Raw genomic sequence first — 14,287 nt, 5'->3', positions numbered from 1 at the left:
CCTTTGTGCAAAGCGCGGAACTAAGGGCCCGCCTGATGTTGAGTGACACGTGCTGGTGCAAGGCGGGGACGGCACACCGGGAGAAGTAGTGACGGCTAGGGACGGCATAGCGAGGTGCCGCAGTTGCCATCAGGTCCAGGAAGGTGGGAGTTTCAACAAGCCGGAACGCCAACATCTCCTGGGCCAGCAGTTTAGCGATGTTGGCGTTCAAGGCTTGCGCGTGTGGGTGGTTAGCAGTGTATTTCTGCCGCCGCTCCAATGTCTGAGAGATGGTGGGTTGTTGTAAAGAAACGCCTGATGGTGCCTTTGATGGTGCAGGAGAAGGAGATAAGACAGGACCAGGGGAGGATGAGGTAGAAGTCAACAAAGTGGCGGAGGCAGATGAAGTGGTGTCCTGGCTCGTCCTCTGGAGTGCATCGCCAGCACAGTCAGTAGTGGCAGTGGCAGAGGCAGTGGCAGAGGCAGTGGCAGTGGCGTGAACGGCAGGCGGCCTTTGTCCTGCCGTTGCTGCCTGCCACTGATTCCAGTGCTTGGATTCCAAATGACGGCGCATTGAAGTGGTGGACAGGTTGCTCTTCTCAGAGCCCCTAATCAATTTCGAGAGGCAAATTGTGCAGACAACACTATATCTGTCCTCGGCGCATTCCTTGAAAAAACTCCACACCTTCGAGAAACGTGCCCTCGAGGTGGGAGTTTTTCGGGGCTGGGTACGAACTGGAACATCTTGGGAGATTCCGGGTGTGGCCTGGCTTCGCCTAAGCTGCTGACCTCTGCCTCTGCCTCTAGCTACCCTTTTTGGTGCTGCACCTGCCTCAACATCCACACTACTTTCCCCGCTTGACATCCCCCCTGTCCAGGTCGGGTCAGTGTCCTCATCATCCACCACTTCCTCTTCCAACTCCTGTCTCATCTCCTCCTCCCGCACAATGCGCCGGTCAACTGGATGCCCTGACGGCAACTGCGTCACATCATCGTCGATGAGGGTGGGTTGCTGGTCATCCACCACCAAATCGAACGGAGATGGAGGAGACTCTAGTGTTTGAGCATCTGGACACAGATGCTCCTCTGTTAGGTTCGTGGAATCGTGACGTGGAGAGGCAGGTTGAGGGACAATGAAAGGAGCGGAGAACAGCTCTGGGGAGCAGGGACAGTTTGGGTTATTGTTCTGTAAAGCTTCGGAATTTTGGGAGGAAGGAAGACAAGACTGTTGGGTAATAGGAGGAGAGGAGGCAGAGTCTGACTGGCTGCTGGACAATGTGCTGTAAGCGTTCTCTGACAGCCATTGCAAGACCTGTTCCTGGTTCTCGGGCCTACTAAGGTTTGTACCCTGCAGTTTAGTTAATGTGGCAAGCAACCCTGGCACTGTGGAGTGGCGCAATGCTTGCTGCCCCACAGGAGTAGGCACAAGACGCCCTGTGGCTTCACTGCTACCTTGCTCCCCAGAACCATTCCCCCGACCTCGCCCACGGCCTCGTCCACGTCCCTTTCCGGGAGCCTTGCGCATTTTGAATTCCTAGTTAGAAATTGGCACTGTATACCAGTAGTAAAAATTGTGGGTGCACGTAACCCCAATATATTCTTTGAATTCCCAGTCAGACACTGGCACTATATGGCAGTAGCAAGAAATGAGGGTATTTGTATTCCCAATATACTCTTTGAATTCCCAGTCAGACAATGGCACTGTATACCAGTAGTAAAAATTGTGGGTGCACGTAACCCCAATATATTCTTTGAATTACCAGTCAGAAACTGGCACTATATGGCAGTAGCAAGAAATGAGGGTATTTGTATTCCCAATATACTCTTTGAATTCCCAGTCAGACAATGGCACTGTATACCAGTAGTAAAAATTGTGGGTGCACGTAACCCCAATATATTCTTTGAATTCCCAGTCAGACAATGGCACTATATGGCAGTAGCAAGAAATGAGGGTATTTATAACCCCAATATATTCTTTGAATTCCCAGTCAGACAATGGCACTGTATACCAGTAGTAAAAATTGTGGGTGCACGTAACCCCAATATATTCTTTGAATTCCCAGTCAGACAATGGCACTGTATACCAGTAGTAAAAATTGTGGGTGCACGTAACCCCAATATATTCTTTGAATTCCCAGTCAGAAACTGGCACTATATGGCAGTAGCAAGAAATGAGGGTATTTGTATTCCCAATATACTCTTTGAATTCCCAGTCAGACAATGGCACTGTATACCAGTAGTAAAAATTGTGGGTGCACGTAACCCCAATATATTCTTTGAATTACCAGTCAGAAACTGGCACTATATGGCAGTAGCAAGAAATGAGGGTATTTATAACCCCAATATATTCTTTGAATTCCCAGTCAGACAATGGCACTGTATACCAGTAGTAAAAATTGTGGGTGCACGTAACCCCAATATATTCTTTGAATTACCAGTCAGACACTGGCACTATATGGCAGTAGCAAGAAATGAGGGTATTTGTATTCCCAATATACTCTTTGAATTCCCAGTCAGACAATGGCACTGTATACCAGTAGTAAAAATTGTGGGTGCACGTAACCCCAATATATTCTTTGAATTCCCAGTCAGACAATGGCACTGTATACCAGTAGTAAAAATTGTGGGTGCACGTAACCCCAATATATTCTTTGAATTCCCAGTCAGAAACTGGCACTATATGGCAGTAGCAAGAAATGAGGGTATTTGTATTCCCAATATACTCTTTGAATTCCCAGTCAGACAATGGCACTGTATACCAGTAGTAAAAATTGTGGGTGCACGTAACCCCAATATATTCTTTGAATTCCCAGTCAGAAACTGGCACTATATGGCAGTAGCAAGAAATGAGGGTATTTGTATTCCCAATATACTCTTTGAATTCCCAGTCAGACAATGGCACTGTATACCAGTAGTAAAAATTGTGGGTGCACGTAACCCCAATATATTCTTTGAATTACCAGTCAGACACTGGCACTATATGGCAGTAGCAAGAAATGAGGGTATTTGTATTCCCAATATACTCTTTGAATTCCCAGTCAGACAATGGCACTGTATACCAGTAGTAAAAATTGTGGGTGCACGTAACCCCAATATATTCTTTGAATTCCCAGTCAGACAATGGCACTGTATACCAGTAGTAAAAATTGTGGGTGCACGTAACCCCAATATATTCTTTGAATTCCCAGTCAGAAACTGGCACTATATGGCAGTAGCAAGAAATGAGGGTATTTGTATTCCCAATATACTCTTTGAATTCCCAGTCAGACAATGGCACTGTATACCAGTAGTAAAAATTGTGGGTGCACGTAACCCCAATATATTCTTTGAATTACCAGTCAGAAACTGGCACTATATGGCAGTAGCAAGAAATGAGGGTATTTATAACCCCAATATATTCTTTGAATTCCCAGTCAGACAATGGCACTGTATACCAGTAGTAAAAATTGTGGGTGCACGTAACCCCAATATATTCTTTGAATTCCCAGTCAGACACTGGCACTATATGGCAGTAGCAAGAAATGAGGGTATTTGTATTCCCAATATACTCTTTGAATTCCCAGTCAGACAATGGCACTGTATACCAGTAGTAAAAATTGTGGGTGCACGTAACCCCAATATATTCTTTGAATTCCCAGTCAGAAACTGGCACTATATGGCAGTAGCAAGAAATGAGGGTATTTGTATTCCCAATATACTCTTTGAATTCCCAGTCAGACAATGGCACTGTATACCAGTAGTAAAAATTGTGGGTGCACGTAACCCCAATATATTCTTTGAATTACCAGTCAGACACTGGCACTATATGGCAGTAGCAAGAAATGAGGGTATTTGTATTCCCAATATACTCTTTGAATTCCCAGTCAGACAATGGCACTGTATACCAGTAGTAAAAATTGTGGGTGCACGTAACCCCAATATATTCTTTGAATTCCCAGTCAGACAATGGCACTATATGGCAGTAGCAAGAAATGAGGGTATTTATAACCCCAATATATTCTTTGAATTCCCAGTCAGACAATGGCACTGTATACCAGTAGTAAAAATTGTGGGTGCACGTAACCCCAATATATTCTTTGAATTACCAGTCAGAAACTGGCACTATATGGCAGTAGCAAGAAATGAGGGTATTTATAACCCCAATATATTCTTTGAATTCCCAGTCAGACAATGGCACTGTATACCAGTAGTAAAAATTGTGGGTGCACGTAACCCCAATATATTCTTTGAATTCCCAGTCAGACACTGGCACTATATGGCAGTAGCAAGAAATGAGGGTATTTGTATTCCCAATATATTCTTTGAATTCCCAGTCAGACAATGGCACTGTATACCAGTAGTAAAAATTGTGGGTGCACGTAACCCCAATATATTCTTTGAATTCCCAGTCAGACACTGGCACTATATGGCAGTAGCAAGAAATGAGGGTATTTGTATTCCCAATATATTCTTTGAATTCCCAGTCAGACAATGGCACTGTATACCAGTAGTAAAAATTGTGGGTGTATATAGCCCCAATTCTATTGCTAGGGGACTTGCAGGGTATTTCTGGGGTGAAGGTGGGGGGGCACACCGTTGGAACGGGTATCGGGGTATATATCGGGTATACGGGAATACACTGACAGTGTATTCCATTCAGGATCCTGGGAAAGCTGGGTTGCGGCGATTGAGCCCGTCAGTGCCACGTTACACTGACAAGCTTCTCCCTGGAATTTAGCTCTTATAAGAGCTGTTGGTTGTCTTCTCCTTCCTATCCTAGCCTGTCCCTGCCTACCCAGAATCTAAGCCCTAGCTAGCTGGACGGAAACCTCCGTCCTCGGTGAATTGCAAGCTCAGAATGACGCGAAGCTGGGCGTCGCTGTTCTTTTAAATTAGAGGTCACATGTTTTCGGCAGCCAATGGGTTTTGCCTACTTTTTTCAACGTCACCGGTGTCGTAGTTCCTGTCCCACCTACCCTGCGCTGTTATTGGAGCAAAAAAGGCGCCAGGGAAGGTGGGAGGGGAATCGAGTAATGGCGCACTTTACCACGCGGTGTTCGATTCGATTCGAACATGCCGAACAGCCTAATATCCGATCGAACATGAGTTCGATAGAACACTGTTCGCTCATCTCTAATGATTATTATAAAGTAAGTAGACCACAAGACAGCAAAGTAGACATTAGCAGTTATTGGGGGGGGGGGGGAAATCAGAAGGAGCAGAACCTGTGAGGCTATTTAACCTCTTAGAAGCTGTGGTGAATTGTGACTGCAGCATCTAAATGGTCAGATAGAATAGTGCTTAGGGGGACTCTGATTTGTTGCCATGAATTATATTATGATAATAGAACAGTAGCAATATATAATGCAATACAGAAGCATTGCAGTATATTGTATGAGTGATCTGCAGATCATATGTCCAGCCACATTAAAAAACGAACTATGAAAATATGTAAAAACTGTCTGTCCCTATTTTTACATATAAAATAACAGAACAGAATGTAACTGCACCCTCCATTGAAATGAATGGGTGAGGGAGGCGGAAGGCACATTGGACGGTATCTGATTGCATTCCACAAAAAAAATAAAAAAATAAATAACTCTTGGTCTGCATACTATGTTGTGTGCATTAGGCCTAACAGACCTACAGAGAATGAAGTGAGTGGTACAGCACATTGACATTGACTTGATTTTTATTTTGCTCTTAGACTTCAAAAGACCAGTCAGATGAGGAGTCTTCACAACCGAGTACAGATCGCCTGTTTTCCGGTTCTGCAGTTCATCCCTTGGATCGTCAACAAAGCGTGTCCCAAACTAACTCTCTAATAATGAATATCCTTGGGAATACTAGTGCTCTGCGGAATATTTGGACTGATCACCAAATTAGACAAGCTCTCTTTCCTTCCAGAAGATCACCTCACGACAATGAAGAGGACGATGATGATTATCAAATGTTCATGATGAATGAATGTTCTAAGCAAGAATCCTCAAGGTCACAGGAAGAAAGGGGTGCATCCAGTCGACCTTGTAGTTGGCACCTGGGCTTAATGCAAGAAGATGCGAGTGCAAATAACTCGTACTGCAAAATTGTCAGGCGCGCCAGCAGTGTAGGAGAAAATAAGTCACATCATTCTTGTAACTTGAGAAGTAGGCAGAACAATAGGGGTCACCAGCATTCTAATAGCGAGATTCTAAGTAAACCTCAACAGAAGTTTTCCTCCCATGGCTCCTCAGAGCAATTGACAATTGATGATATTGAACATGTTTATGATAATATCAGTTATGATGATCTCAAACAGATGGGCCTCACAAGAAGAGAAGAATCCAACTACCTTCGCAATATTCCTAGACGTGATGCAATCCGTCAAAGTAAGGTCAACACTGATGTTCGGACAGGAAAAGGACACGAAAAGGCTCCGACCACATCGGTGTCAAACAGAGACAAAGCAATAAATAGAAGAGGAACCCCTTATTCAAGTTCTCAAGAGCTGAGAATAGTGGAGGAAAATATCTATGACTCCATATGCCTTCCAGAACAATCACTGGAGCATATAGCAAGAAATCCGCATTCTAAGAGGAATAATTTTTTGGGCTTAGATGGAGATTTTCAGTATTTTGACCATACAGATCATTTTGTTTCTGAAGAAAGCCTACAGTTCAGTGAGGATGAATCCTTGGATCACCGTGTGCCATTAGGAGATGACTATCACTTGCTTAACTCCTCAACCTCAAGTTCACTTCCTCACAAAACAGCTGCTGACAAGTTGTCTGAAGAAGTAGACGAGATCTGGAACGACTTGGAAAATTACATAAAAAAGAATGAAGAAAAGAAAAGTGACAGGTTATTGGCTTCCTTTCCTGTGAGTAAAGATGATGTCCGTGAAAAGAAACATCTAGTGAGCAGGCCTCATTTTAGCAAAGAATCACAGTTTTCAATATCATCACTGTGTTTGCCAGATAATTCATCTCTGCCAAGGACAACAGTGAGCAACAGTCCAAGTGTCCGGAAGGAGGACCCAAGTCCTCCATCCTCTCCTAACAGCTCCTTGCTAAGTCTGAAGAGAACATCCCTTAGTAGTGAAATGACATTTATTGAATCTCCTTTATTCTCTTCTCAAAGTACTTTATCTTACACAGACTCTATGAATGCTGCTCAGGGATTGGACAGCATTGAGAAATCCAAAAATAAAGTCTTCCTGATGGCTCGACAATACAGTCAAAAAATAAAGAAAGCCAACCAGCTTTTAAAAATCAAAAGTCCGGAGCAAGAACAACCATCATGTAAGTCTCACAAGATGAAATCAAGAGACCTTGCCGCTATAATGGAAGAGAAGAAACAAGGGGGAACAGCAATAGGTAAGGACAAGAATACGATCTAATATTCTGTGCAGCTTTTTTTATTATATCCAATAATTTTGATTCCAACTGGGACAGGGAGATTTGCATTTTTGCAGATCCCTATAGTATTAACAGATAGTCCTGTTCTTTGACTAAATTTATGCATTATTTGTATATGCCATGATGTATTTTTCACACCGATTATGCACAGCTTTGTATTAAGATAATGGCCCTTAAAGTGCACCTGACAAGTGATATTTCTCTCCTCTGTGATCAGCATATGACAGAGTAAGAGAAGCTGAGCTCTGTGAAATTCAGCCAAATAACATAAATCTATATAAGTATAATGCAGAGTTAGGGGGCATTCACACTACGTATACTGAAGCTTATTCTGAACGTAAAACACGTTCAGAATAAGCGGCGTATAAAGCAGCTCCATTCATTTCTATGGGAGCCGGCATGCGAGCGCTCCCCATAGAAATGAATGGGCTGCTTCTTTCACCACGAGCAGTCCCATTGAAGTGAATGGGAAGTGCCGGCGTGTACGGCTCGGCATGAGCAGAGCTTGCCGTATACGCCGTCACTTCCTATTCACTTCAATGGGACTGCTCGCAGTGAAAGAAGCAGCCCATTCATTTCTATGGGGAGCGCTCGCATGCCGGCTCCCATAGAAATGAATGGGAAGTGTTCGGCAGCCCTGCTGTAACGTCGGCGTGTATGGCTGTGATACACGCTGGCGTTACGTAGTGTGAATGCACCCTAAATCCTGAAAGGTCTCCTAAGTGAGACATTGGGAGTCCTAATTACTCCGCCCACGCAGGGTGATTGACAGCATTCCCTAAATCACAGAAGGTCAATCACCCCATTTGGGTGGGGTAAGCAGAATTCTTACTATTTTTTTTTTTTCTATTATTTCTGCCAGTATTTATTCTGCTTGTTACCAAAATAGACTCTTCTCAATATCACATAAATCTATATATCGTGAAACTCAGGATCTTTCCCAATATCATATTGTATTCTCAGGTAAGGGAGCAGAAATCACCTGACAGGCTTGCTTTAACCCTTTCACTGCCAAGGGTCTCTGGAAATTTTGCACCTCCAGTAGCCAGAGCAATTTTCACAGTTTTGAGATGGATAAATCAAAGCTAAATTGCAACATTAAAAAAGCATCCAACCCCCCCATACCTATATATTTTATTAAAGTAGACACCTACAGCATTGTCTCAATGCCACTTGGTACAGTATACGAACAGGCACCTTCATGCAATTTTGATATAAAGTGAATGTTTTATGAAAAAATGCAAATAAATGTATATTAGTTGTTAAAAGTGGAAACCAAACTATACATTATATGCACAAAACTTCCTAAAATAAGAGTTCAACATGTGCAGAGTTCATGTATATCACTACGGCCTACACCCGCATGCACGTGTCTTCAGAAAATCACTAGAACTGGATGGAACAAAAAACTTCTTTTAAGCTGGAAATATTAAAAAAGTATCATCCTATAACATGTAGGGATTACACACTGTGAAAAGTAAGTGAATCTCTAAAATTCAAATTTGCCACTAAAGTGCGGCTCAAGCAATCCCTTTCTGCAAATACAATGTACTTTCTAAAAAACTGCAAGATGTGAGGAGTTCATACATACTGCACATGTATATATTTACAGGGGCGGGTGTTAAAGAAACGCTAAAATCGCAGAAATGCGCCATCCCATTTTGTGCATGCAAATTAAAAAAGGACTTTACATAAAAATATTATTTTCCATCCCCCTATAAAAATTTTAGCAATCTATATGTTCATCTCTAATGATCGTATTACTATTATTTTAGCGTGTAATGGACATAGCTAGAGGTGTATTTTACTCTAGCAAGCTCAGGTATAGACAGGACAAGGATTGGGTGAAATGTAAACTTTATTCATGATTTTGTGTAAAAGTTGTGTAAGTGTTTGATGCAACTTTTTTTTTGGTTCTGCGACCTGGACAACAGTAAATGTCTGGGTCACAGCGCCAATAAACTTCCTGGTTATGTTCAGGGGGTGTAACATAAGAATACGCCACCAGTAAAGCTCAGGGGGGAATCACATTATACCTGTATGTGACAATCAGAGTGTAAAAGTATACTACGCGCTCTGATTGACAGGAGGGGGGAAATAGGGACTGAATCCCTTCTCCCCTCCTCCTGGGGTCACATACAGGTTGTGCACAAGGACAGAGAAAATGCTTCTGTGTCTCTATCCACGCTGCAGGCTGCTCCTCCGCCCCCTTGTTTCACTAATGCTTCCTGAGACAGGAGGGGGGGGGCACTTCAAAGTCCTGTATATCAGGACTTGTTTGGGCTATGAAGATAATTTTAGATTCATTTTAAAGATGAGAATCTCATATTTAAAATGATACCAAGTTCTTCATAATAGTCCTTACAGATTTTTAGTGAATTACTGTTAAATATGCTGTTGGGAAATGAGATCTTCAATGAGATCTCAACCCCCAATAGCGTTTTCAACAGTGAATCGCTTTGGCACAGTAAGGGTTAACATAAAGAACTTGCTATTATTTTAAAGATGAGATTCTCATCTTTAAATTGAATCTAAAATTATCTTCATAGTCCAAACGAGTCCAGAAATATGGGCATTAGAATATAAGAATGTAGCAGCTACGTCCTCCGCTAGGCAAGTGACACCCTGGGAGGACGTAGACCTACGTCCTTGGCAAGAAAAGGGTTAAACTGGTGCGGAGCCTTCACCAACAATATGATCTTCTGAGTTATCAGAATATTTTCTGTATGTTTTTAGTGTTGCTACGTACAAAAATGAAGTATGCCCATGTTTCTTACCTGCAGTCACTAAGGTCTATTTACAGGGGCAGGTAGTGTGCCACGCAGCAAAACTGCACGTGTATTACCACAAGTTGCCGCAGTTATTGGCCACGTGGCTTGTACAGGTGAAACACATAGTTAAAAGACCATTTTTGTCATCCTATAACAATGTAATACCATGTCCCCAACTGCTGTGCATTTATCTCTCATATCTTCCCTTCTGTTTGTTCTGACCCCTCCTTCTGTCCGGCTTTTATTCACGTCCTCTACTGGTGACCACATGATCTATAAACATAACGGACATCTGTGGTCAGCAGAATTGGACTGTTTCTTATGCAAACTTCTGAGTGACTCATGACAACGCTCCTCAGTTACCCCTGTGTCATTGGGAAACGGTGCTAGGATTTCCTATGCTGACTTCCAAATGGCTCATGATAGTGTTACTCTATTAGCATGGCCAGGCTTGAGGTATGGCCTAGAAGAGGGGCATACAGAATGCTGACTTGTTCAATTGATTTATAATACATATTTTTTTTATAAAGACATTCATAGAAGTTCATGGTGACATGGATGTAGTCCAATTAAAGCTGGGTCAGAGATGTAAAGATTTCTACCTGAAAATCTGAAAGCTTGGCAATTTTTGCCAAGGAAAGTCATTCATATTTTGCCTTTGCATTGACTCGTATGCATTTATCACTAACTGCTAACTTGTACAATTGGCTTTAATACCATAGACAGATTCATTACCATTATCATTAATAAACCTAAAATAACTTGGATTGTTACTAATAATCGTTAAGTCTCTGGCTATCATAATACACTGAAACGGAATACATTTATTAAAAAATGAATATTTTTCCTACTCACAGGAGCAAGAATTGCAGAATATTCCCAGCTTTATGACCAGATCATTTTCCGAGAATCACCAGCAAGAACTGCTAAGGAAGCTAAAACAAGTGCAAAGGACTCCCCAGTACTTAGGCCAGGACTTAAGCACCAACAGGCTCACCAAGACACTCCAAGGAGTAAATCTTTGCAGCAGAGTAACACAAGTTTGCATTCTGTACACCTCAATGGAGATGCAGGAGATTTTTTTACCTGGCCTGACATAAAAGACTTCAAGGCAAAATCTGAAATGTCAGCAAATGGGCTCAAAGGCCAACAAAGAAATATAACTTCTGCATGTTCTGTTCCATCTTTGGTCAAATCTAGTCAATCAAGTCTACATCTACAGAGGTGGAGTACGATTAGTCAAGAGCATGATGAAAATACAAGTCAGGAACAAGCATTTTGTTCACTGGGAAGGCGAGTGGTCTGTGAAAAGACTCAGCCATATATTAGATCACAGTCCTCCTCCTCAATGCTTATCCACAGGACGAAAGAGCCTATCAGAACAGCTAGAACCCCAACTTCACCACAGTCTCTACGTGACTTTAAGCCTGAGAGATTGTCAGATATTTATGACTTTGGTGGTAGTTATACTGAGGAGAAGAGACATCCAGACGAGAGCTCCGATATGACTTTACAAGACTCCCAGAAGATCTTGGTGCTAAACAAGCTCTCTTCTCTAAATGCTCAGATTGCTACTCTTAACTATTTTGCAAATTTTAAGGACGTGGATGGTGCTGGCGATGGAGATGACGATGATGATGACTATGTGGAGATCAAGTCAGAAGATGAGGAAGATGAGCTGGAGGTAGCCTCCAACCACCCAATAAAACTAAATATGCGTAACCATTCTGAACTTACTCAATCTCCATGTAGCACCAGCACGCCATATTCTTTTAGTATGCCCACTACTCCAGTCAAGTCTGTGAGTGAGAAACAAACACCTGATGCTGATATAGCAGGTTATGATGAAGTTGGGAAACTAAATGACTATCTTTGGAGGGCACCACCTTCCAACCAGCAAAATATTGTCCAATCTCTTAGGGAAAAATTTCAATGTCTTAGCTCAAGTAGTTTTGCTTGAACTTCTTTTTTTTCCTTATTTTAGATAAAGTACTGTAGCTACTATATTGCAGCATAATAATGTCATGCACTGTATTACTGCCACACTGTTATTGGTAGGCATTTGTTGCATTGTATTGTTTACATATGACACCAAGTTATACATGTCTGTATTGTCTGCATCCTCCAGAATGGTTAGCGTTAACGTTTCTAAGTAATTTTTCAACTAGTACAACAGCTGGTAATATGATTTATGCAATTTAACTACTTTTCCATGTAACTGATTTGCATAAGGATTGCTAGAAAGCACAATGTGAACAAGACAATGGTTAAAAGGGTAATGATACTAGTACATGAGAAAATACAACACAGTGTTATGTAACCTGTCCCCACATTTTGTGTTGCAATTGCTTATTGCTAGATGTTTTAAGCAATTGAAATTGAAAATCATATAAGGTCCTGTTCAATCTTAAGGTGCCCACACAACTTCAATAGCTGTCAACTGGACAAATGGATCAGACAGTGAAATTCAACATGACCAGTGACGCCCCATATGTATAAGAAAATCAACCATCTTATGTGTATAAGAACCTTAAAATATTAAAATATATCAGATATATGAGGCTTCATTCTATTATCTATAAAGTGGTTTCCCACCAAATACATTTAAAGGGATTGTCTAGCAACATAGACATTTATTTGTGTGTTTCAGGTGACTCAACCCCTTCTAGGTGCTAGTGATATGCTGAAAGGAGGCCGACTGACTCAAATCATTCCATAGGCCACTTTTTTCACTGTGACGGAGTCTGGGACTGGATTAACCATTAATCTGACCCAGACAACCAGCATCCTTGTCACCAACATAGAGAAAGGGAGGGAACTGCCGGACTATGGGACTGCTGCAGAGAACATGACATCTGGGCAGCTTTTTAATAGTATATTTCTACTTCAAGAACATACGTTTTCTCCTCTTTCCATCCATTTCATCCACATGAAGGGTGATAAATGTATGATCACTGAGAGGGTTCACCCCAGGGACCTCCTTTGTCGATAACAGTCCCCAGTCCACTGTTACTTATACACCTCTCAGCAGCAGTAGTTTGGATGGAGCGTCGGTCCCATATCTGTGCTGCAACTCTCAGACGGATAGAAATGGCCAAGTGCACTTCATATTCTATACCCGTGAGGATATTGCACCTTAAACATTGTGCTGTATAGTAACCTTGTAAAACACTAATAATGAAACAAAACGCTTACGCAAATGTATGTAGCTATTGATATTGTAGATTTGATACCAACACCTTTGGGTAATAGGTTGGCCTGGTAAAACATATTCCAGTAATATCTAGCCATTCTGTGTTGTGGCTTTCTGCATTGTAGGGATATTTTATCGTTAGTGTACATTGGTTCTGCATGTTTATGCACTGTGAGGTAAGTCTCATACATTCCATACGTTGTCCATGATGCCGGATTATAAAGGGGTCTGTTTTTGCTTTTTTTTGTACAGAAACTTGTAAATATCTGAACACTGGCCATGTAATCTGTATCGGCATTAGTTCTGCAACCGAATGTACTTACTCTACTCGTCAACAGCAATGATGCCTATATAATATCATACAATGATGTGAGTTTTCAGTTATGTGTATATATGGTCAGGTCAAGCCTTAAATTATTGTTTTTTTTTAAGTTGAAACCAAGTGCACTGACACTAGCTGTACAATGCTCCTAGTAAGTGCATTACACAAATGACGTGGCCTCTTCATCCAGGTAGATGAGTGTATACATAAGATAGATTGCTCAGATGGTTGCTGTAGGACTAGCTCGGCTTGGCTCTGTACCCCTGTTCTTTGGCTCCCTTCTGTCTGTCCCCAAAACTCCACAGAATGAAGGTGCAAGGTGTTTGATAGATACCTCCAAATCACCTGCCCAGACATATTTAAAGGGAACCTGTCACTGTATTAGCATATTACAGAGTAGTAGGGTCTGAGCAGATTGATGAATAGTTTTGTGAGCAAAGGTTCAATATAACTTGTATTTTCTTTCTCTAAACCTCTGCTCTTTCTAGATTTAGTAGCCCAGGAGGCGGTCTGACTTAGTCACAGTTATCCCTTTAGGCACACTAAGGGGAGGTTGTCATATAGTGAGTAGGACTACCTACTGGACCTGTAAGCATAGAAAGAGCATAGGCTTATTGCAACTAATTCTAAATTATACTGATTCTTA

General features: G+C 41.9%; 1 protein-coding gene across 1 annotated transcript in view; it reads left to right on the top strand.

The window, feature by feature from the left end:
• PLEKHG1 (pleckstrin homology and RhoGEF domain containing G1) overlaps positions 1 to 12,428 on the top strand; it is a 176,177-nt gene extending 163,749 nt beyond the window's left edge. Inside the window, exons 18-19 of the mRNA XM_075267625.1 lie at positions 5,666 to 7,313; positions 10,984 to 12,428. Of these exons, the coding sequence (XP_075123726.1) occupies positions 5,666 to 7,313; positions 10,984 to 12,086 (2,751 nt within the window). The 3' untranslated portion in view covers positions 12,087 to 12,428. The remainder of the gene's footprint in view (positions 1 to 5,665; positions 7,314 to 10,983) is intronic.
• The last annotated feature ends 1,859 nt before the right edge of the window (positions 12,429 to 14,287 follow it).

This window comes from Leptodactylus fuscus, chromosome 3 (assembly GCF_031893055.1).
Source record: "Leptodactylus fuscus isolate aLepFus1 chromosome 3, aLepFus1.hap2, whole genome shotgun sequence".
NCBI classification, from domain to species: Eukaryota; Metazoa; Chordata; class Amphibia; order Anura; family Leptodactylidae; genus Leptodactylus; species Leptodactylus fuscus.
The sequence above is the reverse complement of the archived record's forward strand: the minus strand, read 5'-3'. Positions and strand labels throughout refer to the sequence as shown.